Below are 21,376 nucleotides of genomic sequence, written 5' to 3'. Positions count from 1 at the left end.
CAGAAGATTTTTTTTTTTTTATCTGACTGCACCACTCTATTACTTGTAAGATTGTTTAACCTTTTATCAGAAAAAGACATGTTCCATAGTTTTCTAAATCACGGACCATTACTTGATTCGTTTTTGTAAGATACCTTTTGCTCACTAACAGATACTGCCTTATAATGCTGGATTTGACATTTCTCATTCCTGCATTCCTAGCTTGTTGATTTTTATTCGCTACAAATATTTTGCTTTATTGAAGATTAAAGATCTGGCTTTGAGAAGATTCATGAAGTTATTTGTACTACAAAAGGTGCAGGAAATAGGCTAGGATTGTGGTCTTTGTGTTATCTTCCTGAAGATATTCTACTGTCACACTGAATGTCTGCATGAGGTTCCCTTGACACTGAACAGAACATTTCTGGCGCAAGTGCTGTTATTTATTTGCATTTTTCACTAGTAAGGACAGCTTAAATGAAAGAGTATATATAAAGAAATCGTACTTTCATATTGCATTGTTAAATCTCAAACCATTTACTCTTTTATAGGTGTATCCACATCAGCGATTAAAGTAGCCTCTACCAGACTACCTTCCCCAAAAGGTTTGGTTGGGAATCCAACACAAATCTTAGCACAGTTCCCCAAACAGCATCAGCAGTCCCCCAAGCAGCAACTGCACCAAATGCAACAGACCCAGCAGCAGCAGCCGCAGCAGCAACAACAACAGCAGCCACAGCAACAACAGCAGCAGCAGCCTCAGCAGCAACAGCTGGCACAGTCTTCTGTAGCTCAACAGCAGCCACAGCAATCTCAATTTCCACCTGGCATCAAGCCCACCATTCAGATCAAACAGGAATCAGGTAGTTGGAGTTAAGCTTGAGTCATATTTCCAACTGTGGTCTAACCTCAAACCTCAAGAAAGTAGGGGCCGGATTCTGTCCCAAACATAGAGAGGGAGCTGTGAAGTCATAACTGCTTAAGGACTGTATTTCAAAATTGAATAATAGAAAAGGATGATTTCATGTTGTCAGCTAACAGTAAGTGAGGAATTTCATTCTGTCATTCTTCTTGTTTGGTTCAGGTATTGCATACCGTGCTCTAGGAGTAAGTGTTTTATCATTAGGCATTGAAAGGTATGTAGTTATCTTGAAAAGTAATTTAGCTGAAACATGAAGACACCGGTTTTCTGAGGATCCAAGTGCTGTTCAGACTGGAGAAAAAAAAAGTTAATCCATGTTTCAATTCTTTTCTCTGGTTCAAAAATTGAAATCTATGTTTGAGGTACTTGTCACAGCAGAAATACAATTAGATCTGAGTCTGGGAGTTGATCTCAGTTCTTTTTGTGACGTTGATTCATTCATTTGACTTTGGGCAAGTTGCATAATCTTTCTTCCTTGGCTTTACTCTACTGTAAACTACAGTTCTTAGTGAGAAGTGGTAAGGAGTAATGCTTGCAAAGTTACCAGATTTTGAAACAAGAAGTGCTATGAAAGTGCAAAGTATTTTTAAATCCATATTTTATGTGAATAATGTGATTGGTAATGTTATATTTTGTTTGTCTTACTTAGTTAAAAAATAATGATAATAACTAAAACAGGCTGTGGAGTGAAGAAACAAACCTATCCCTGTTCTTTAATAAACTTCTTGGATTACAACACCACTGCCTAGGAAAAAAATACCCTGTAATGAAAACAAATAGGATGCCTCCATCCTTCAATTACTAAACAACACTTTGTCAGTAAGAGCTTCACTCTGTGCTATTTGCTATGGTTTTGATCTTAGAGTGCTTTTTAGTTAAAATTTCTTTGGAAATACTATTTGTTGCAGATGTGAACTGATTTTTATGAAAGTTTGGCTTTTTACCCAGTGTTGTGTCTGGATCATGGAAAGGCTTCAGTTTTTTCTTTAACGATTTGGAGCTTGCTTGCTTTGTATGGTGCTTATAATCAGTGCAGAAGAAGCAAACATCTCTGGAGGATGTTTTGTAGCCTGCAAATTGCTCGCCTACGAACATTTATGTATAAATACAAATGCCTACATTCAGGCAGGATTAATTCAGGGCTGGGTGTTTCGTAGCATTTAACCAACACAGTGGAATCACAACACAGAACTTGACCACCTGAGAAGCACACAGCCTGGGTATACTTTTGAACAGACAACAGTGACCTTTTGGTTTGCAACTGAGAAGTGAATCTCATGCATCTCCCATTTCTCTACGATAACTGAGTGAAAGTGAGCAAAATCATTGCCATAATGAGGTGTCCCTATCCTTGCTACTTCTACTCAGTTTATTCCAGCCCAGTTCCTCTCAATGTCAAGATAACCAATAACGCAAAGGAAGAGATAATAGTTTACCTCCTATAGCCAGTGTCACAGTTAGTTCCTTACACCCATCCGTACTGATTGTGCAAGAAGATTTTTTATATATACACAAGGATGGAATTCAGCTGGGCTGTTTAAGACATTAAAACTTAACAGACTTAATTTCATAGAGAATTGCTGCCTTTTTAGATGCTTCATGGTACATGAAACAATTTGGTATTGGTTGTAACCTGTTGGCCTGGGAAATGTATTCTAGTTTTTGAGTCACAAACCTGGAAAGATTAAAAATCAATGAAGTAACTCAGTGATGGGATGTAATCCCGTGGCTCAGTAGGAGTTGCTAGCAATTGAAACAGGCACATGAAAACAAAGATGATGAATATCTTGTTTGCAAAGAAATCTTAAAAATAATAATAATAATCCATAAAACAATAAACAAACGATTTAAAGAAAATGGCCCAAGAAAAAAGAAAAGTATTTCCATAATCAAGAATACATGGGCTCAGAATAGAAGCCTTGTGAGGCTATCTGCCCACTAGGGCTCAGTCTGAAAAAGCATTTCAGGAAGTAACTTTTCGTGCCTGTATTTTAACAGTAACCTTTCTCCTTTCCTAGGTGTTAAAATAATCACTCAACAGGTGCAGCTCAGTAAAATCCTTCCCAAACCAGTTACAGCGGCATTGCCCAGCAGTAGCAATTCACCTATAATGGTGGTTAGCAGTAATGGGACTGTCATGACAACTAAACTGGTCACTACTCCCTCTGGTAAGTTATGACTCTGAGAAGGGAAGGGAGGGTAAACCCAGGCATGCAGGCAGCAAAACATGATTTGCTAGGGGGAAAAAAAGTCACTTCTCTCTTGTAAACAGTGAGCACAACATCACGTTCACACACCTGATCATGATTCTAGATAAGGATTTAAGCTCTTTCACTCCTCTTGTGATCTCTTTGAATTAATGCAGAAAACAATGCAAATTCCGTCCTCATTGAGTTGATTTCAAAATATATATGCATTTATATTTTGCAAGTTACACTGATACTTTGCACTTCTGTAGCACCTTACTTTAAGCAGTTTACCTTAGTTGGGTTTTTTTAGGTGCCTCAAGTAGGTAGGTCATCACCATTTCTATTTTAAATGCATGAAATTTAAAGACAGATGACTTGCTCGTAGTCTTGCCAATAAACTGAATTTTAAAATCCCATTTATTGTTTTTTTTCTGGAGATCTAATTGTATTTGTGTTTGCTTTTTCATTGGAGGTCAGAAATGATGCAGGTGTTGCAAGTTATAATCTTGTATGAGGAAAACATGCAAAGCAACTCTATCCAGTTTTCTTAATTCTTAGCATGAGTTGGGATTATTAGCTGATGGTTAATGATATGTTTAAAAGAAACAAACCTTTAACTCCTGCTTCACACAAACATTTCCCAGTATTTAAAAAAGAATTAACAGTTTTTCAGTTCTTTTAATTTGTATAACCTTGCTCTTCTCTCTTAGATTTGAACATATGGCTTTGTTGGTAAAGCAAGTTGGTTTTCTCTGTGATGTTTAGCAGTTAATGTCTATAGCAAATTATTGGCAGCGGTACAAGCAGAACGGAATTGTGTTCTTAGTGTAGCTATTGACTTCTGTTATTATTTTGAGCATGTTCTTCTGTGTACTCACATCTTATTTTGTTTCCAGTAGGTAGAAGGAAATGGGATTTAGCTAAATACTAAATCTATACAATCGTGTTGTCGTTGTGAATTATACTTGGGTCTAATTATATCTCTGAGGGGAGTAATTGATGATGTTCTTAAATGATTTGTCTCATGGGCAAAGTGGGAGTCTAGGCCTCTTTCAAAGGGAACAGGAATCAGTTCTCATAGTTTCATCAGAGAACTAATTCTTGGGTGGCTAGCAGAGTAAGTGGCAAACATTCAGGCAGAATCTGTGCACCCATTGTAAAGTAAAAGCCTGGAGACAAGGACATGAATTAAAGTGTGTCAGTCATAGAGCACGTAGTACAATATTTCACAAAACTCTTTATGTTCATTTAAAGGTTGCATATGCTTGAAAATTGCTTTGTGTGTTTAGAAACTACCTGTAGGTTCACAAGGAGTTGTAATAAATTGCATTGTAGGGACTGTGTGAACACAATCTAGTGCTTAACTTCTAACTGCTTCCCCCTTTCCCCCCCCCTGCTTTACCACTAATAGGGAATTGTCTTTTAACAGCAAACTTCAGTTATTGTTTTTTTTTTCTCTTTTGTTCTTTCACACAGGAACTCAAGCAACATACACACGGCCAACAGTTAGTCCCTCTATAGGGGCTCGGATGGCTGGAACTCCAGGGGCTGCAACTTATGTGAAAACCACGAGTGGTAGCATCATTACAGTAGTACCAAAATCACTGGCTACGCTGGGAGGCAAGATTATCAGCAGTAATATTGTCTCTGGTAGGCACATGAGGTTTTTATTTGTGTTTTTTTTATATTAGGACTGAATTCACAAGCAAGTCTATACGTGCTGAAATTGTTCAGAGCTTTTCTGTCTGTTGCATCCTTGAATAATGTACAGGGTTTTTATTGGAGGAATTGACTCAGAAGAAAAACAGCTGAAAGTGAAGATATAAACAGCAGGTAGAAGGTATAGGTTCTTTTGTCCCTAGATAACTCAAGAGCTCATGCTGCTGGTTCTTAGCAGAGACCCAAAGTATCACCAGCCAGATTCTGGCACTGAAAGGCACAGCAGAGACTGGGGTGAAGCCACCCTGGAGTGTAGTCTGGCAGACATACCTCAGTTTTTCAAATCCTAATTTCTACAAAATCTTATTTGGGGCTAATATAGGAACTTCTTCATCCTGTTGCAGGTATGATGAGTTCTTGAGGAGATTTCTAGGTAGACGAATGAGTTTATAAACGAAGGCGAGTATTATTGTTTTCCAAACCAGCAGACTATGCAGGGAATTCCTTGCTTTTTCTTGATAAGGATTATACCAATTTGTCCTGATATTACACAAGTTTAAAAGCGATTTTTGCCTTTATTTATTTATTATTTCATATTCTTTTCCTTTTCTGCTAATGGAACAGCCAGCTAGAGGCTTCCTAAGCTAAGGAAATAATGGTCAAGTCTCAGCAAGTCTTTCTTTTCTCACAATTAGTACAGTTATTGTATTGAATTGTATAGTGATGCATCTGCAGGCATGACTTGTGGGCAGAAGGTAATGAGAGGAATTCTTGTGATTACAGCTATGATGACTTAGTGGCTTGTGGTAGCAATGGTAATGGGAGGGACAGTTGGGTTAGATGATCTTGTAGGTCCTTTCCAACCTTGTGAATCTATAATTCTATGACTGAGCAGTACTTTCTGCAGAGGGAAAATGGTAGGGGTGGTAAAAATGAGTGTGGGTAATGTTGTAGATTGTAGAGGGTGATCTAGTATTGCCAAGATAACCTGATGCAGGGAATGGATCTTATTACATACTGGGAGAGGGAGAAAAATAGCAAACACAGCTCTTTGAAATAAATAAAAATGGTTAGGAACTCAACTTTCAAGTACTGATTTTAACACAGTAGCATATTTTTCTTTCTTTCCTTTTTTTTTATATTCTTTTTCAGTTCACTGTTAGTCACTTACATTGCAACAGCTCAATTCTAGGAAGAGATGGCTTTTCTCTTTGCTAGGCAGCTATTGCTGATACACATAGGTTCTTCTCCCAAAGTTATCTGTTGAGTTCTGAAGTCATTTAAGTCAGCTCTTATCTGTGCAGGTAGGGCCTTGACTTGAGTATTAGTGTTGCCCTTATCTCCCTTAACTCTAGCTTTTGAGAAGTTAGATGTCTTATCCTAAGAAACTTGCACTAGTCTGCTGTGTAATTCATGAGAAGAAGTTGTCTGTTCTGATACAGAATGAATTGCTGTTGTCCAGCACATGCCTATAGATGAAAGATTCATAGAGCAAGCAGTTGATATTAATGTTTTGAGTTGAGTGGCGTAACTTTCCGTTCCAGATGCTTTCTTTGTTGTGCTGTAAGATCTAAATACAGCGATTTCTATGCAGCCAACTTCTAAAGTGAAAGGAAATATAAGTGGGATAAACTTCACATTCCTTCTTTTCTCATTACAATTTAGGAACTACAACCAAAATCACTACAATTCCAATGACATCAAAACCCAATGTGATTGTTGTGCAAAAAACTACTGGAAAAGGAACCACAATTCAAGGGCTTCCTGGCAAAAACGTTGTCACAACGTTGTTGAATGCTGGGGTAAGTAAGACTTTCGACTCTAAAGATCCATGGCCAAATGACAGATTGTGCTAGCTGCTGTGCTCTTTCTGCTAAAGTCCCAATTAGAAGCAAATTTTGCATGAGCTTTGTAGCAGATACAGCATGCCTTAATGTCAAGGATGTTAGGAGAACAAGTATGTTTTGTGGGTTATTAAAGATCTTTAAAACAAGCTGGGATCGTTCCCAGAGTTAAATGATTTGCCCTTTTTTCTACAGTTACTTTTGTATAACACTGAAGATTAAGCAGAAGTAGAATCTTATCCTCTTAGTGCTCTAATGAGAACCTTAGACCAGTTGCAAGCTTGCATTTCCATCAGTGTGTCTTTTGGGCAGAAATAAGCTGTTCCTTTACAGTAAAGGTACCACACTTGGTTTCCTGTTCCTGGGTATTGTGTAGTGGTGTAGTTCTTGAATAACATGACGTGTAATAAAGACAGAATCAAGTTTCCAGATACAGCTGGATTTTCCTTCACGCGTTATGAACCTGCTTTTCATTTATAGCTAGAACTGTGAGACTGAATGGTTTCATCTTGTTATCTTTTAAAGTTTACTTGGCTAGTTGAGCAGGAATCTTTTTGAAACCTTTCAGGAAATATCTTTTGGAGATTTCAACTTTTCTGCCTTAAAGAACGACAAAGCCTAAAGGAATCTCATGATGTTATGTGGTAGGAGATGCCAGAATACGGTGATATTTCAGGGAAAAAAAAAGTATGGTTGTTGGAATTTCCATCTACTTGATGGGAATGCATAGAAGCACTGAGAGAATTGGCAACTAACGTGGTTCCTCATGTAGTTTGTTACTGTGCAGAACTAAAAAAGCATGCTCAATTTCCTTGCTGTTCTTAAGCTGTCAGGAGTTTAGTTATACGTCAGCAATATTTCAAAATCAAATGTTTCCCATGGAACAACAGTGAAAGTGCATTTGTAAAATAAATGAACTTTTAGTTAAAAAAAAACAACAAAAACCAAAAACCAACAAAAAACAGACATAATTAATATCTTGGCCATGAGGATAACACAAATTTATGTCATTTACTTTTAGTTTCTCGATTCGAGTTTCATAGATGTTGTGCCAGAGTTAGTGTTGGTAGAAATAAGAGACTTTAAAAAAACATTTGCAGAAGATTTGAGGGAAGTTCCAGCTTAGATGAATTCTTTGGAGCGACTTCTAGACACTGTCATTTAGTTACTCTTTACTCGACCCTTCAGAGCAACTCGAAACATAAAGTAATGGAAAAGAGGATTTTGGTAGTTTTTCCATTCAAAACCATAGGGTTTTTTAATTCTTGGATGTTCTTTGTATTAAATACATCTAGTTCTAACAGCAGTAGGTTGATATTGTGGTACACACACTCACCAATAAATGTGTATTTTTTTAGAGAAGTGGGTCTCTCTGAAGAACTTCACTCAGTTAACCTGTAAACTTTGACTTCTCTACAGGGGGAGAAAACTGTTCAGGCAGTGCCAGCAGGAGCAAAACCTGCTATCATCACTGCCACGAGACCCATCACAAAAATGATTGTTACACAGCCAAAAGGAATAGGGTCCACGGTCCAGCCAGCCACCAAAATCATCCCAACTAAAATTGTTTATGGTCAGCAAGGGAAAACGCAGGTACAGTGAGGACCCATTTCTGTTTTGAAATGTACCCCTAAATTTTAACGGGAAATAGATCATTTTTTTCACTGTGTTGCCACAACTATTGCGAGATAAATATATGCAGAATGTGTCTATGGGGAATGAGACTTAAGGAAGTAACGAGGTGGCCTTGATTCTGGCTTCTTGAGCACAGTGTTGGCATTTGTTAGCTATTCTTGGAGGCATAGAGTAAGTTGAAAAGAATTATTAAGCCTATTACGTAGCTGAAACTTAAGATGCCTGGTCATGGCTCTGGAGGCCTCTTACATCTTAAAGCTAATGACTAGATCATTAAAAGTAAAGATGTGGAGACTGAATGTAGGTCCTGTGTCAAATGCGAGAGTTTTATTGAAGCTGTTCTGTCATTGATGTATTTTCACATTTCCCCTGCAGCCTTGTATTGTTGGCAGGGCTGTAGGCAGAGAATCTGGCTTTTGTCTGGATGCTCCCAGTTTCAACTTTTTCTCTGGTTGCTTTTTGTATATGAAAGAGCTAAAAGCAGCTGTAATATTCTGTATGTCTTGAGCATTCAAGGCTATCATGGGCTAAGGAAGAGAGGTGTTTGTCCTTACCAATGCAGTGCATGTTCCAGCTCACTTACCTAGCTTTCTTTTGTCCATACCATTGTGTCCAGCTGCGAAGAATGACTGCTTAGTGCTTTATTGTGTAAAGTGCTCAAAATTACTGAGAAGTACATTCTTGTGCAGTGCCATTTACTGGGACTTCATGTTTTAACAATCAGAGTTGCTGAATTTACAGGTAGACCTCTTTTAGCAAGTTATCAATATTGTCTGAGTCTTGTACGTAGATCTCTTTTAGTGCCACACTGTTCTCTAATTGCTCAGATCTGTTTTCATGAGCGCTCTTATGTACGCAATCTGTCTTTCTAACCAGGTTCTCATAAAACCAAAGCCAGTGACGTTTCAAGCAACAGTTGTGAGCGAACAAACTAGGCAGTTGGTAACTGAAACATTACAGCAGGCATCAAGGGTAGCAGAGACAGGAAATTCGTCTCTCCCAGAAGTGAAAGAAGAACCACAAAGCTACACTGATAGCAGCTCTTCTTCTACAGAGTCCTCTCAGAGCTCTCAAGGTACGTATCAGTGTTTCCTAAAATATGAGAGGAGTTTCTCCCAAACATGCTAATTAGTTTCATGTAACTCCGTGCATCTCTTTAGCACAGTTCTTCATCCACTCTGTTGTCACCGTGTGCCATTGTCACTTCCTTTGTAGGTATATTCATCTTCTATGAGCTATTTAATAGACACATTATTATCCTTTGTGAAAAGTAGAAATTTTCTTGCTGGGCTCTGACTTGCTCGTGTGCTGGTTGTGGAGACAGTACAGCCACCAATCCTTCAAGCTCTGATGTAGTTGCAGCTTTTCATGTGAAAGAAGAGAATAAATAATAAGTGTATTTATGAAGTAACACTCGACCTTTTGTCTGAAGTGACCATAGAGTGTATCACTGCATTAAATAAAAAGAAACATCTCTCAGTAAAACGCACTTATTTATCAGTCAGTAACCTTTTCTGTATAATACTGTAACTTTTGGTTGATATGGTCATTTTCAATAAAGGTTAAAGAAAACAAAAGACTGAAAAAATTAACAAAAGGTAGGCAGTGTGAATTCAAAATGCTGAATGCATGTTGATAATCTGAACTGCTAAAACCTACAGTGTGAATTTGGCATACAAAGAGAGAGACGCTGAACTTTGATTTATCAAAGCTTGGATAAAGAACTAAAATCTTGGTAACTTGATAACATCAATCGTGTTTTACATTGGGTCACTTGTGATTAAAACTAAACAAAATCATTGCAGTATGAGACTTTGCATCCTTGTCAAATTTAGAACTAAAGAATAATGGCTAACGTAGTTTAATTTTGAGCTCAACTGTTGTTTCAAGCTAGATGTTGGACAAAGGACCTTGAACCCACTTGGTTCCATGATGACTTCACGTGCCTCGTGTTGTTTTATTTTGTCAACAGATTCTCAGCCTGTAGTTCATGTGATTGCTTCAAGAAGTCAAGATTGGTCAGAACACGAAATAGCTGTGGACACCAGCCCTACAATCATTTACCAGGATGTATCCAGTGAATCTCAATCGGCTACTTCCACAATAAAAGCTTTGCTAGAACTTCAGCAGACAACAGGTGTGGAAATGCATGTTGTTGGTTAGGGTCACTTCAGAACTACTTGCTTCAGCAGCATTTATAGTAAATTTGTAATTGAGAAGCACCTACCTTAAGTCAACTTGTTTTGTTTCATTTTTACTCTGTAAAAGCTCATTTGAAACAATTATATAACATACATAATGTATTAAACTATTGCTTTTATACTAAAGATGCTTTAATGCATCCTACTTTACTTTTCTTTGAAAGCAGTGAAGGAGAAGTTAGAATCGAAGCCAAGGCAGCCTACCATTGACTTGAGCCAAATGGCTGTCCCAATACAGATGACCCAAGAGAAGAGACACTCTCCAGAAAGTCCTTCAATTGCTGTTGTAGAATCAGAATTAGTTGCTGAATACATCACAACTGGTAAGTAACTCAGACAGTAGACTGTAGTTTTGTAATTGAAGTCTTGGGACTTTATTTTGGCGTTTTCTTTCAGTTTTATTTCACTCCAGTGAGTAAATGAGTGTTTTCTTTCACTACAGAGATCGTATGCAAAGAGGGGCAGAAAAAGCATCTGCTTTTCTGGGGCATACAGGAGTCTTTTTAGTTAAACAGATGATTCTTGCTTCAAGAATTATAATTAAAAGGCATTCTGTCCTCTGATTAGATGGTGGGGAAATGCTGCCCATCTTGTCTTTAGGGAAAATGTCTAGTAAGGAAGAAGTAGAAAATGAAGTTACAGAAACTACACTTATTTTTTGCTTCATCCACATTGGCAAAATGCTACTTGCTTACAAGCACAAAGTTATGCTCTTCAGCCAGGTGTACATTTGGCTTCCTAATGTAGTCCCCAGCTTCTTTGTTTGCTGGAATGATTTGAACTACTAAATTTGCACTTCATAAACAAATGGTTTAAACTGAAATTATATTTGGGAGACAACCCTTACCTTCTGTGTTTTATTTTAACACTTGAATCCTCCTTTCTGGATGTCATATTTGGCTTAGCCCATGACTCCCTTCCATTGGACAACTCTCCAATTAATGCATGTCTCTCTGGATGCCCTCTGTTGCCTTAAGAATCCTACTTACGAGCCGGCTCCACACAAGAGGATCAAATGACTTGATTTAATTTCTTAATTCCTCATTGCTGGTCTACCTACTGTCTTTATTTGCAAAATGAAAAACACGGTTGAGTTTGAAATATGCATTGAGGAAGTGAAATAAGTATGTATCTGTAACTTCAGTGTTTGTACTGTTAAATATCCAATCTAATTTCTTTACATTTTTCATTTTCCTGTCCTACACTCCTTTTCTTGCTTCCCTCCCTTCTGTAGTCCAAATTTAAGTTGTGGGAAATTGGGAGTGGAGGGGCTTATTGTTACTCTTTAAGTAACACTTAGTGTATCAGGCTTTGGTTTCGAATGTTTGACTGATGCTTTCTTTGACCCTTTTTAAATCAAGCTCTGAAGTACAATAAATAATCTTCAACTGCTCTCCAGTCTCCAAGTCAGTCATGCTCACTGACATAGATGCCATGCATTGTGTTTATATAGTTCCGTTTGTTACTGGGTCTTACTACAAAAGTTGATGTAAACCCTTTGGGTACTGGGAGTTGAAGAGAGAAAGTCATGATCTCTGTAGGGACTTCATCACATGGAGTACAAATCTGAAAGTTTCCCTAAACAATTAATGCTTAAAGTAGTGGTTTTTGGTAAAGCTTGAGATGGTTTACAGGAATCTGCCAGGGAAATAGAGGCTACTCTGGGCTGACTGACAGCAGTCTCTGCTACAGCACAAAACCAGTTATTTTGCTCTTACATTTTTGTCCCTTTCCCTTCACCCAGTTTAAATGCACACTGCCAGGGAATGCAGGTAATTTGTTCTGAGTTTCCCTTTGGTTTAATTTTTGCTTCTCAGGATTCATCGTAATCCATACAGTTGTATTTTCTGCTAGGAAATTCAGTAGTTAAGATAGTCTGCAAGCTGTAATTGATTGTGGAATCTCCTGCATGTGCTTCAACCAAAGGATTAGGTGCACTTTTGTCTGTATGGGAGCTGGGATTCAAAGTGTACTTCCTGGTGAGGAGAAGGGAGCAGTTCACACATCTTAGTGTCACCGTTTTTTGTCTGTCTGCAGACTCAGGAAGACAACACTGTCTTGGTTCACATTCGGAAGAATATCTACACAACCACATAGGTTAGAAACTTTACTTTTAAATGAAGCTTTGAATTGTGCAGGAACTGTTGGGGGATATCCGTAATGGATCTAGAGCAGCATGCAAGCTGGTATTGATATCATTGATATCATCCAACTCCTTTCCTGCAATGGGAAAGTAAAATTGTTGTACTGATGCAAAATTTGACCTTCCTTCTAACTTTCAGCAAGGTCACTGGTGTCTTTTACCTTTCAGTTTTACTATAACTGAGTATAAACTTTGTTTTTTCTCCTTGAGTTATTCAGTATTGCATGACCAAACAGTTAATGAAAGCAATTATTTACATGTTGGTATGGATAGGCATGGAATGTGGATTTATACTTTATCAGTGACTGCAATATGGAATGACTGATGTTTTATATTTTTAATTGCCAAGGGAATCACTTTTCTGTCAATCCACTATTGAATTATGGAGCCATAACCATTGCTCTGTAACTTATGGTTGTGTCTGTTCTAACAGACCTATGGCACGGTCTCTAATTTTTGTCTGTGGTTTCTGATCAGCCTTGCTAGTCTTAATACCTGAGCATTTTCTCATTGCTAATCTTGCAAATTTAGCTTGGACTTGAGAGAGTATTTCTTGCGATTTAACAGTGATAGAAATTCAGTGTGCAAGGGTTGCCGTTCTTAATTGCAGTCAGTTGTGCAGATGCTTTTGGCACCTGTAAAGGTGACAGAATACTTGGTGCTCTACAGCGTTGTGTTGTGTGGGTTATATAAAAAGAACCCATCTGAAAACAGAGTACAAATTCCGTTTGCAAAGTTGATGTGCTGGGAAAAGGAGACCAGAGGAGATTTGGACCAACTGTGGTGACTTAGGAATCAGAGACAAAAGCAAAGCCCCTGAGATGCTATTTTAAGAGGCTTCTCAGAATAGATCTTCACATAAAAGTTGAAGCCGTCATACAGTCAAATATATTTTGTACTCAGCTCTTTATTTCACTCGTGCTTTCAGCTGAAGGATAAATGCAAAGCAAATAGTTGAAGTTACTGCAGTTAGTTCTGGAGAAGTGCCACTGACCTCTTTACTTTCAGTTAGTCATCGGTCCCAACCCCACCAGCAGTCATCCCAGCCCCAGAGGACTCTGCTGCAGCACGTGGCTCAGTCACAGACAGCAACGCAGACTTCTGTTGTGGTGAAATCTATCCCCGCATCCTCCACAGGCGCAATTACCCATATCATGCAGCAGGTTGTACCCTTTCTTTTGCAAACAAGTCTGTAAAACAGCAGTAGGTTATGTGAATGATGCAGGAGCAGGGTTTATTCTGAATGAGTATGTTGCTGTCATTGGAAATGCAAAGTGTGAGAGCAAATGAGTAACTGAGTTCAACGTTGCCTGTTTTGATGGGGGAGGATGGTGGGTTGAAAAGGAAGACTTGAGAGTGTTAGAAGAGGTATTCACAGTCACTTTGGAGAAGTCCTTCCTAGATTAGTTCTTGCTGTCTATGTTACCTTCTCGAGTGCAACAAGGTGCTTTTTTCCTATATCGCTGTGTTGTAGGGATCAGCATTGCAGATTATATTGGCATTAGTGTAGAAGGATCAGCAACCTCAGCTGTGGAACAGGGCAGCGTGGTGTTAGGATTATAAATCCACTGCAAGGAGCATATTTTCACTGGTGTTGGAATAGGCTGCTTCATCCTGCTGAAGTCACTTAATAGTATGTTTATACCATGATACACAAAGCATAGTAACAGGTCTCTTGCTCCCTCAAAAAAAACCCAAAACAATCCACTTCCATGAAATGCAGAAGGAAAACTGTAGTTAACATTTTGAGGAAGAGAGAGGATCTGTGCTGAAATGGGACAAGTAGTAGATATAAAGAATTATAGAATCATGGAATTGTATGAGTTGGAAGGGACCTTCGAAGGCTATCTGGTCCAGTTCCCCTGCACTGAACGGTGACACCCACAGCTCTATTAGTGCTCAGAGCCTCATCCAGCCTGATCTTGAAGGGTTTGGGGTACCACCACCTCTCTGGGCATATCTGGGAGCTGCAGCAGAATCCGTGGAGAGGATGGCTAGGCTTTCAGGAGGCACAATAAGAAGTTGTGTAGGTGGACTCTGGTTTTAAGAAGCTAGTGATTGAACCACCTCTTCATCTCCCTACCTTCTCATATGTATCTGCCATGTTGGTTTAATGGGTTTGAAACCTAGTGTGATGCGAGCCAGGGCTGTTTATTCTCCACTGAAGAGCAGCTAATACAGTTAATTTTCTCACATGGGGGCTTGCCACATTTCAACCATGGAGACAGTAATATTAATTACATAGGTATCGTGAATTTTTGTGTAAGGGTATACAGGAGATGGGAATCAGTAAAATCAGTTGTAGAAAGATTGAAGCGTCAAAAATTATGTTTAGATTATGTGTTCTTATCAATTAGATTTCTCCCTATTAACTTGCTCCAACTTCTTCTTCCTAAGGCCTTAAGCAGTCACACTGCGTTCACCAAACAGAGTGAACAGCTTGGAACTGAGGAGGGAGAAGTGGAAGAGATGGACACCTTAGATCCTCAGACTGGCCTGTTCTACAGATCCGCCCTGACACAATCGCAGGCACAAAAACAGCAAAAACTGAGTCAGCCACAGCTGGAACAGACTCAACTGCAAGTGAAAACTCTGCAATGTTTCCAGACTAAGCAGAAGCAGACAATCCACCTGCAGGCCGACCAAATCCAGCACAAACTCCCACAAATGCCCCAGCTTTCTATAAGGCATCAAAAGCTAACCCCCCTGCAGCAAGAGCAAGCACAGACCAAACCAGATGCACAGCACCCCCCACACCACATGATGGCCAAAGAAAGGCAGCTCCCTACCTTAGTGGCGCAGCCACAGCAAACTGTAGTACAGGTGCTTGCAGTAAAAACCACACAGCAGCTGCCCAAACTGCAACAGGCACCAACGGCACAAAAAATCTACATGCAACCCCAACCCCCCCAGAGTCAAATGCAGCTACCTGCCTCTTCAGAGAAACAGCCAGCAAGCCAGGTAACGGAATATTGATAGCATGCAAAATACACGTCGCTGTTCAAGGAAAAAATCTAAACACCAACCCTGTCGCTGTAGCAGTGTTTTGTCCTGGCAAGAGAGAACTCCTCATTCCGCTGGTATTAATTACCCCATCTGAAGGTTGACACTAGGAAGGAGAGAAGCACATGTGTTATAGGGGAAAAAAATCCATAGAGCTCACAAACGTGTTTTGTTGGACAGTTTTTATGAATTTCTGCCACCACCGGTGCATGGAATTTGTCCCTAATTATTTTCTTTTGTTTTGTTTTTGGGGTTGTTTTTTTAGGTATGACACATTATTAATTTACGTTCCCGTAGCACTTTTTATTTCTGTGGAAATAAAGATGAATACACTGCAGTCTCCTAAGGCTCTCCATTGTACATCTTCCTTTGTAGTTTACATCTTCCTGAAGTTCAGTGGCTTTCATGTACAGGAGTAAATTCATTTTCCTTGGGAGGGGAAAATGAAACAACTAAGGAACATGGAAAGAAAAATATAGAGATATATTTTAACTCCAGAAAAGTACAAATTCTTTGTCCCTTTCAGGGGTACGTGTGAAAACAAGAGAGTTAACAAACACCACTTGGGGATGTAAATCCCAAAGGAAAACGAGGCTGCTGTGATATTAAACTGCTACAATCTTTATCTGGCAGCCCAAAGAGCTGCGTAAACCCAGGCTTCAAGTACCTGTTGCCATCTCGTTGCTAATTCCTTTGTTAAAACACTGAGTTTCAACTGTCTTCTTAATAGCAAGTATGTTGTTTGTGCCAATACTGTCCTTGGAAATACTGATTAGATTTTTCAATAATAAAAAATAATAATCTAGCTGTAATGTGAACAACAAAAATTTGATTTTCAGGTGCAGCAAGCATCCAATTATAACTCAAGGATCCACTGTTACAAAGATAACTTTTGAGGGGCATCAACCTCCTGTTTCAAAGGTAGCAGGTGGCAGTTGTGTGCCCAAACTGGCACTGCCAGTTACCATTTCCCACGCAGGCATCCATGAAGAGAGCAGTAGCAGACATTTTGAGAATGTCTATGGTTGGTGGAAGCTCAGATTGATACAGATGTAGAAACTGGGATAGTGGATCCACAATTCAAGGCCATGTCCACTAGTAAACCTGCTAGCGAAGCAGAGTCGTCACCTTGTACCCAGGTGCCGAGGGTGGCTGCAGTAGGGATGACGGCAACTTCCATCCCCCAGCAACAGACATGTAAAGAACCCCGTTCAAGTCCTCCTGCTGTTGGTCCTACTATAACAGAGAGGAAACTCGATGCACAAGGAATGCCTACAACAAACCAGTTTATACACATTCAGAATGTATCACAAAAGAAAGCTGAAGAGAGTTCATCAGAAATTGTTATCCAGGTAAGAGAAGACCAGAACAAATAAGGCAAAGATTGAGCAGAGCAAACTTGCTTTGTCTAATGTGATGATAGCAGCTGAGCAATGTTCAAGTATTTTTTTTTTTCTTCAGATTTTGCTTTTTCTACTCTTAGGCTTGCAACGGATTACTGCTTCAAAGTGTGTAGCTCTTGTTAAAATGAGCTCTTGATTTCTTCAGCACTGTCATTCATGGTGTTCTCAGTGTCTTCCTTTGTTTTTCTGTTAAGAAAACAAAATGAGTTCATCTGTTACAAAGTACCTCTCTTTGAAATGATTAAAACGTGTCCATCACTGATTACAATGGAACTATAATCTAGAATTTCATTTATTTTTTTTTATGCCATTTAATGAGTATAAAATTAATTTGGGCAGAAAACGAAGTAGAGGGGTTCTGCTCACCAGATGGGAGAGTTCAGCAAACGAGGTCTGGATTCACAAGGAATTTTGTTAACTGTGTATAAACAGACTTTTCACTTAAGATAAAAATAACTCTAAGTCTTTAAATGCTTGGAATCATTGCCTACATTATGATGTATATTTTCCTTGATTTTTGCTGTCTTAAACATGATGTTTTGTGATGTGATGCATGGTCAGGAAGTCAACTGGTGAAGTATTTCAGTCATCCGAGGTCTCGCAGTGTTATATATGAATTGCTGCAGATAAGTTGGCAGTGTATACGTTTACAGAAATGATAGCAGGGGTTGAAATGTTTTAATTGTGTGTCATGTTATAGGGGAACATATACATGGGGAAAACTGTACAGAGCATTCAAGTTTTTCTTGTCACCTGGTAAAACCTTCACTGCAGCTAACTTGGCTTTTGTAGAAATAATTTTTACTCCTTATTGCCCTAAATAGAGAAAAGGAAATCTGCATGGGTTATCTTCATGGCATGCTACAAACTTTTTCAAAGTCAGATCAGCGCCTGGGTCTTGAATTGTATAAAGATGTAGACTGAATTTCCAGGACCAGAGAAAGCACAAAGAGAAATAAATAACATAGATCTGTTTTGTTTCCTTAGACTCCGTGCTACTGCAGCTCTGAACAGGGTCAGAGCTTGTATCATGCAAAAGAAATAGATCTGTTCCATAGATCTGAATGCTCAGCCTGTAAGAGGCTGGAGAGTATGCTCTCTTGTTTTGCATTTGGAGAGTGATGAGTGGTGGCTCTCAGTGGTTTTGCTGTTTGTTTTGCTGGAATTATGTCACAGACCTTTGGTAAAAGTCGAAGCCCACAATCCGTGCCTTAACAGAGCATTCCAGTGTTGTCTTTCACAATCTCATTTTGTGAAAGGGTCTTTTGAATCTTTGACAAATGTTTGCAACGGGCGTTAGCTAGGAAAAATTGCTCTTGGAAAATTGAATAGCCCTTTTCCACGAGTTCATGTTTGCTCAGATGCCTTTGCCTGCCAAAGCTGCGCGTGTTAGAACTTAAATCTTTCTCTTTCTTTCAGACTATCCCTCGATATTCCATTCCTTGTCACTCCAGCTCCAACGTGGTAGTGGAACCCAGCGGGCTCCTGGAGCTCAACAACTTCACCAGTCAGCATCTCGATGATGAGGAGACTGCAGTGGAGCAAGACGTGGACAGTAGCGCCGAGGACGGCACTGAGCCCAGCCCCTCTCAGAGTTCTGCTGAACAGTCCTAAGGAACGGGGACACTGGAGTGCACTTTAACCTATCTGGGGATTTGAGTATCCCAGATGCCCTTGTTTTGTGATGTCTTAGAGCACTTTGCCTATTAGAGTTGTTCATTGGACCCTTGAAGCATCAGTGTGTTTTAACAAGACAGTATTGCAAAAAACTGCATCTTAGAAATGGTTTCCAAAAGAGGTGTAGTTACTGAGATACAGTAATCCCATGACAGTGGAATGTACTCCTGTTAACAAGCAAATCTGCAGCGAATTCTACAGCCCGTGCTATTGAAGCCCTTTGCCCAGGTACTGAAAGAGCATTCACTAAAAAGGGATCTTTAATTCGCTGCGTCTCTTTGTTAGCTGCTGAGCGAAACACCATCAAAGACGAGAATGTGTAATAAATATTTGTATTTTTAAATAGCATGTGAGAGAGAAACGGTGTCTCTGACAGTGCTGGAAAAGCCCCAGGAGCTTTGGAATTGGTTAGCTTTCTCGCACTTGCGCTCACTTAAAGAGTTTAGAGATTTTCTTTTTTTTCTTTGTTTTCATAAGCCGAAAGATATAGTTTATTTTTTTAAAATTCTCGTTGTTGAATGTTTGGAAATAAGCAAAATCACAAACTGGGAGCAGTGTGGATTTGCTCGTGGGTTTTTGTTTTCGTGCTTTACAGGAATTAGGGTATCTGTCTATGAGCAGCTTCTTTGCGCCATCAGCACGCGAAATGCTCATTGGCTCTAGTTGATCTCTGATTATTTATTTAAAGCTTAAAAGTGAGTCCGAGTTGTTTTAAAAAAGTTCCTGTTAAACAGGCAGGCGTGTAAATTCTAGAGTACAAGAGGGTTGTGGGGGATGTATTTTGCTAGATATCCATTTTTCAGAACTGGGGGATAAAGTGGTTCCACGTCTTTAAAAGCTGAACCTCGGCGTTTAGAAGGCTTTGAAAAATACTGTATTTTGCTCTTACGTGCTGTTTTTAAAGTGACCACTTGGGGAGTTTCGATGCTTAGCTCAGTACACAGCGGTAGGTTTCAGAAATCTGCCTTATGACTTGGCTTGTTGAAGCAATACATTGGGTTTCTGTGATAGTTACAAGCCACAGAGAGGGGGGTGTGGGTTCAGGTGGGTTACAAGAACCGGTTTTAATACGTTCTGCTAATGAAGACAATACTTTTTGTTTCAAAATGTATATAAAAAAAAAAAACACGTTTTTAACTGTTTTTGTATAGATTTCATTATAAATAACTAAGCATTTTAAGACTTTTGACATATCATTTAATTGTATATACATCTATCAGCCTAACTGCCCACTTTTTGGTGCTGGAGTACTACTGTAAGTAGATTTCATCCAAAGTCTAATACGGTCTTTTGCGTCAGTCTTTTTTTTAAGCTGTGATTTTACTGTTCATACTGTAGTTAACGATTAAATTCCAACTAGAGTGAACTCTCAAACGGAAAATACAAAAGCTCAAAATATTGATTTTCCTTGTCCTGGATGTATCCGTGTATGTCAGAACATGCAGTATCCCCTAGATGGTGCTGTTGCTTCTTCATCTAACCTCGGTTATATTCTAAAGGAAGTCCTTATGACTTCCAAAAGGATTTTTCTTCTGTCTTCCCTTCCATTGGTGTCGATTCTGAAGTCACACATTTTCTTAAGGTCCAGAGATGAATTTATCAACATGCAAATGCTTAATTTTGTTTCTTTTTTGTGTCACCTTTATGTTGGAATGGATTTCTCTGCTGCTTAATATTCAGGATGGACAAGAATTTATATGAAGCAAAACATAGCATTTGTTGAGCTAAAAGAAGAACCTTACCAGCGTGGGACGTGGTCAGTGGGCACAGCAGGGTGTGGGTTGGGGTTGGACTCGGGGATCTTAGTGGTCTTCTCCAACCTTAATGATCCTATGATTCTATGCTCTCTGCGGTCAAAGAGGGAGTACTAAGAAACTGCCTAAGGTGAATTCACCAATGCTAATGTATTGCCTATATTGTTAAGTCCTGGTTGGATCTGATGTTTTATCTAAGAACTTTGGCTGCACTTTTAGCAGTGACTTTGCAGCAAAGGTATGAGCAGATCTGCAGTGACACATTTGACAGTCGTTTGAAGACAGCAGTGTCTCGAGAAAGACAGAAGCTTTTAGCACTGCTCTAAGAAGCAGCTGTTTCGTAGGCTGGCAAATGGAAGCACATGGGGAGCTACCTGGGGGTCATGTAAAAAAAGACCCTTGAAGTCAATGTGTTCAGGTTAACTTAAAGCTCCTCCTCTTCCCGTTCTTTTTTAAATGAGCTGCTTCAGATTCCCTTAATTAATTAATTGTTCTAGCACTTAAACCTCATAAATACCTTTAGCAATAAGAAACGTGCAAGATGGGATAAACCACGTGGCCCTCTTTCCTTTTTCTTCCCTACAGATGAGCATCCTGCTGTAGTCCCGCACCCATTCCTTGCAGCCTTATAAATATCACTCGGCTCCTAAAAATAAACCACCACCATGTGCATTAACATTTGCATATCCCTTATCCCTAATAAGCTGCATCGTCCTTCCTGAAATAAATGTGATGATTCCCCTTGGAACAGAATAAAGGTGAGCTGCAATGATCACAATCTACGCTCCTAGGAATTGGCAGCTAATTGGGTTGTAACACAGTGAGAAGATATGGAAGAGTTGGAGAGCAAGTAAAAAAGGATTTGAGTTGCTTTGAATTCAGCATTTCAGTAAATGTGCTCCGGTGCTGCACTGGTGTGTATATGGATCTTCAAAACCTGATATAAAGCTGGGAGAAAGTACTTGAA

General features: G+C 39.2%; 1 protein-coding gene across 1 annotated transcript in view; it reads left to right on the top strand.

The window, feature by feature from the left end:
• Window positions 1-20,109, top strand: part of EMSY (EMSY transcriptional repressor, BRCA2 interacting) — a 38,052-nt gene extending 17,943 nt beyond the window's left edge. Inside the window, 14 exon segments of the mRNA XM_072326994.1 lie at window positions 531-842; window positions 2,920-3,069; window positions 4,567-4,740; window positions 6,415-6,551; window positions 8,013-8,186; window positions 9,105-9,303; window positions 10,201-10,365; window positions 10,597-10,752; window positions 13,581-13,735; window positions 14,970-15,533; window positions 16,425-16,540; window positions 16,542-16,599; window positions 16,601-16,927; window positions 18,398-20,109. Coding sequence (XP_072183095.1) covers window positions 531-842; window positions 2,920-3,069; window positions 4,567-4,740; window positions 6,415-6,551; window positions 8,013-8,186; window positions 9,105-9,303; window positions 10,201-10,365; window positions 10,597-10,752; window positions 13,581-13,735; window positions 14,970-15,533; window positions 16,425-16,540; window positions 16,542-16,599; window positions 16,601-16,927; window positions 18,398-18,592 — 2,882 coding nt within the window. The 3' untranslated portion in view covers window positions 18,593-20,109.
• The last annotated feature ends 1,267 nt before the right edge of the window (window positions 20,110-21,376 follow it).

This window comes from Excalfactoria chinensis, chromosome 1, assembly GCF_039878825.1.
Source record: "Excalfactoria chinensis isolate bCotChi1 chromosome 1, bCotChi1.hap2, whole genome shotgun sequence".
In the NCBI taxonomy this organism is placed as follows: Eukaryota; Metazoa; Chordata; class Aves; order Galliformes; family Phasianidae; genus Excalfactoria; species Excalfactoria chinensis.
The sequence above is the reverse complement of the archived record's forward strand: the minus strand, read 5'-3'. Positions and strand labels throughout refer to the sequence as shown.